Source organism: Mustelus asterias, chromosome 31, assembly GCF_964213995.1.
Source record: "Mustelus asterias chromosome 31, sMusAst1.hap1.1, whole genome shotgun sequence".
NCBI classification, from domain to species: Eukaryota; Metazoa; Chordata; class Chondrichthyes; order Carcharhiniformes; family Triakidae; genus Mustelus; species Mustelus asterias.
In genome coordinates, this window is record NC_135831.1 from 3,819,335 (window position 1) to 3,823,420 (window position 4,086).

Here is a 4,086-nt window from a genome sequence, read left to right on the forward strand (position 1 = left end):
TTCTCGAGGAATTAAGGGCTATGGGGAGAGAGCGGGTAAATGGAGTTGAAATCAACCATGATTGAATGGTGGAGTGGACTCGATGGGCCGAATGGCCTTACTTCCGCTCCTATGTCTTATGGTCTTATGGTCCTGCGAAATGTCTTGGGGCGTTGCATTCGGTGAAAGGCGCCACAGAAACACAGGTTGTTGTTGTTGTTGTAAAGCACTCTGCAGCGCTCCCTGGCATGGCCGAGGGACGATGTGTACCTGGGAGGTCCGAGGCAGTGGCGGCGCGGTCCGCTCTTGTCGCGTCCCTGACACTCGTTGACCTTGCAAGTCTCGCTGTGAATGGGAAGCGGGGCGAGGCCGCCGCCATCTTGTGGAGGTCGCGGCGCATGTGCGTTCGGGAGCAGCGGGCCCAGGGATCGGCGGCGGACGGGCGAGCCCGGGTTTGTGCTTCTCTCCCAGTCTGACTGGCGGCGGCGGCCCCCAGGGCTGTGCGGCCCTGGGAGGCATCACCATTCCTGGGCATTGAACACTGGCTATTCTACCCTGGGAGGCATCACCAGTCCTGGGCAATGAGCACTGGCTCTTCAACCCTGGGAGGCATCACCATTCCTGGGCAGTGAGCATTGACTATTCAGCACTGGGAGGCATCACCATTCTGGGACTGAGAGCTCCGGCTCTTCAACCCTGGGAGGCATCACCATTCTGGGACTGTTAGGACTGGCCATTCAGCTCTGGGAGGCATCACCATTCCTGGGCATTGACCGCTGGCTATTCAGCCCTGGGAGGCATCACCATTCCTGGGCAGTGAGCATTGACTATTCAGCACTGGGAGGCATCACCATTCTGGGACTGAGAGCACCGGCTATTCAGCCCTGGGAGGCATCACTTTTCTGGGACTGTTAGGACTGGCTATTCAGCCCTGGGAGGCATCACCGTTCCTGGGCAGTGAGCACCGGCTCTTCAGCCCTGGGAGGCATCACCATTCTGGGACTGTGAGCACCGGCTCTTCAGCCCTCGGAGGCTTCGCTATTCTGGGGTGGTGAGCATTGGCCATTTGGCCACGGGAGGCATCACCATTCCTGGGCACAGCGCACTGGTTGTTTGGTTCTGGGTTATGAGTCGGTGTGTTTTTAATCTTTCACGGACTGTTGGCACTTGCCGGGTCAGCATTTGTCCATCTCTGATTGCCCCTTGAACTGAGTGTTGGCCACTTCAGAGGTACAGGTAAAAGTCAACCCCATTGGCTGTGGCTCTGGAGTCACGTGTAGGCCAGACCGGGGTAAGGACGGCAGATTTCCTTCCCTAAAGGAACCAGACGGGTTTTTCCGACAACGGGTCATCAGTAGATTCTTAATTCCGGATATTTTTTATTTGAATGCAAATTCCACCACATGCCGTGGCGGGATTCAAATTTTGTTTTTAGTTTATTTATTTATTAGTGTCACAAGTTGGCTTACATTAACGCTGCAATGAAGTTACTGTGAAAATCCCCCTAGTCGCCCCACACTCTGGCGCCTGTTCGGGTAACACAGAGGGAGAATTTAGCACGGCCAATGCACCCTAACCAGCACGTCTTTCGGACTGTGGGAGGAAACCCACGCAGACACGGGGAGAATGTGCAGACTCCACACAGACAGTGACCCAAGCCGGGAATCGAACCCGGGTCCCTGGCACTGTGAGGCAGCAGTGCGAACCACTGTGCTGCCCCATTAGTGAACCAGATGGGTTTTTCCGACAATGGATCATGAGTAGATTCTTAATCATAGAAACCCTACAGTGCAGAAGGAGGCCATTCGGCCCATCGAGTCTGCACCGACCACAATCCCACCCAAGGCCCTACCCCCACATATTTTACCCGCTAATCCCTCTAACCTACACATCCCAGGACTCTTAAGGGGCAATTTTTTTAACCTGGCCAATCAACCTAACCCGCACATCTTTGGACTGTGGGAGGAAACCGGAGCACCCGGAGGAAACCCACGCAGACACGAGGAGAACGTGCAAACTCCACACAGACAGTGACCCGAGCCGGGAATCGAACCCGGGACCCTGGAGCTGTGAAGCAGCAGTGCTAACCACTGTGCTACCGTGCCGCCCAATTAATTCCAGATATTTTTTGATTGAATTCAAATCCCACCATCTGCCGTGGCGGGATTCGAACCCGGGTCCCTGGCGCTGTGAAGCAGCAGTGCTAACCACTGTGCTACCGTGCCGCCCAATTAATTCCAGATATTTTTTGATTGAATTCAAATCCCACCATCTGCCGTGGCGGGATTCGAACCCGGGTCCCTGGCGCTGTGAAGCAGCAGTGCTAACCACTGTGCTACCGTGCCGCCCATTAATTCCAGATATCTTTTGATTGAATTCAAATCCCACCATCTGCTGTGGCGGGATTCGAACCCGGGTCCCTGGCGCTGTGAGGCAGCAGTGCCAACCACTGTGCTGCCCCATTAGTGAACCAGATGGGTTTTTCCGACAATGGATCATGAGTAGATTCTTAATTCCAGATATTTTTTGATTGAATTCAAATCCCACCATCTGCCGTGGCGGGATTCGAACCCAGGTCCCTGGCGCCGGGAGGCAGCAGTGCTAGCCCACTGTGCCGCCCAGAACAGTAGCTCAGTTTCTGGATTAACAGTCTCGCGATAACATCACTAAGGTTGTGTGGCCTCCTCCAACGCTCATTCGCTCACTCCTCCCGTTATGTGTCCTTGCAGTGAGCATGGCTGAAAACCAGGCCTTGGCGCCGGCTTCGGAGGGCGCGTTGGACATGGACCAGGTTGAGTACACCCTGCGCAAGAGACTGCCACGCAAGCTCCCGAAACGCAAGAACGACATCTACGTCAACATGAAGACGGACTTCAAAGCCCAGCTGGCCCGCTGCCAGAAGATGCTGGACGGCGGCTGCTTCAGCGAGATCTGCATCCACGGCCTGGGGCTGGCCATCAACCGGGCGATCAACATCGCCCTGCAGCTCCAGGGCGGCAGCTTTGGGGCGCTGCAGATCGCCGCCAACACCTCCACCGTCGAGCTGGTGGACGACTTGGAGCTGGACGAGGGAGAGCCCCTCACTCGCACCAGGAACAACTCCGCCATCCACATCAAGGTCTTCCACACCCTCCCCAAATAGCGACGGACGGGGTAAAAAGCATTCCTGAACAACCTCCTCGGATCTCATTTCCCCTTCGCTGCGTATCCGGGGCGCTGAGTCAGCTTCCTTTGCAGTGTTTTTGCCTAAAATATTTATTTCTCCGAGCAAAATTAATTCCTGTTGTTAATTCAGTTAATGTGCTGTGCTTCTGTCTGCATTGTTATGTACAGTGTATAAGAGGTATGAAGACCATAATCTCACAAAGGAAGAAGGACTGAATGTTACGCCCGAGTGTTTCTTTAACCCTGTACTTATAATTCATTTACTTCACTTTAATCTCGTTTTTTTTTTAATTCATTCGTGGGACATGGGGTGTCGCTGGCTGGGCCCAGCATTTCTTGCCCGTCCCTAGTTGCCCCTTGAGAAGGTGGTGGTGAGCTGCCATCTTGAACCCGCTGCAGTCCACCCGCTGTGGGTTGCAACTGAGTGTCCCTCTCGACCATTTCAGAGGGGCGTTTTGAGAGTCCAGCACATTGCAGTGGCTCTGGAGCCGCACGTAGGCCAGACCGGGTAAGGACGGCAGATCCCCAAACGCTGGCTGTTTGGTTATGAAACACCAGTTGTTCAAGGCATGATGACTCTGCATTGACTCCATGGTTCTGGGATACGAGTCCCTGTTTTTGGTTCAGTCTTTTAAGACCATAAGACATAGGAGCGGAAGTAAGGCCATTCGGCCCATCATGGGTTGTTGGCCTTGCCGTGCCAGCGTTTGCCCATGCCTAATTGCCCCCTGAACCGAGTGTCGCGCTCGGTCATTTCAGAGGTACAGGTAAAAGTCAACCACGTTGGCTGTGGCTCTGGGGAGTCACTAGTAGTCATGATGTGGAGATGCCGGCGTTGGACTGGGGTAAGCACAGTAAGAAGTCTCACAACACCAGGTTAAAGTCCAACAGGTTTATTTGGTAGCAAATACCATAAGCTTTCGGAGCGCTGCTCCTTCGTCA

General features: G+C 54.3%; 1 protein-coding gene across 2 annotated transcripts; it reads left to right on the top strand.

The window, feature by feature from the left end:
• The first annotated feature begins 318 nt into the window (after nucleotides 1-318).
• Nucleotides 319-3,412, top strand: pop7 (POP7 homolog, ribonuclease P/MRP subunit). 2 transcript variants are annotated; one of them, XM_078200868.1, is made up of 2 exons: nucleotides 319-431; nucleotides 2,709-3,412. In XM_078200868.1, exon 2 carries the CDS (start codon nucleotides 2,714-2,716, stop codon nucleotides 3,119-3,121), a length of 408 nt encoding a protein of 135 aa, XP_078056994.1. In that variant the 5' UTR covers nucleotides 319-431; nucleotides 2,709-2,713; the 3' UTR covers nucleotides 3,122-3,412. The 2 variants fall into 2 exon arrangements, with proteins under 2 accessions (XP_078056994.1, XP_078056995.1); XM_078200869.1 differs by having other exon boundaries at nucleotides 388-607.
• Nucleotides 3,413-4,086: the final 674 nt, after the last annotated feature.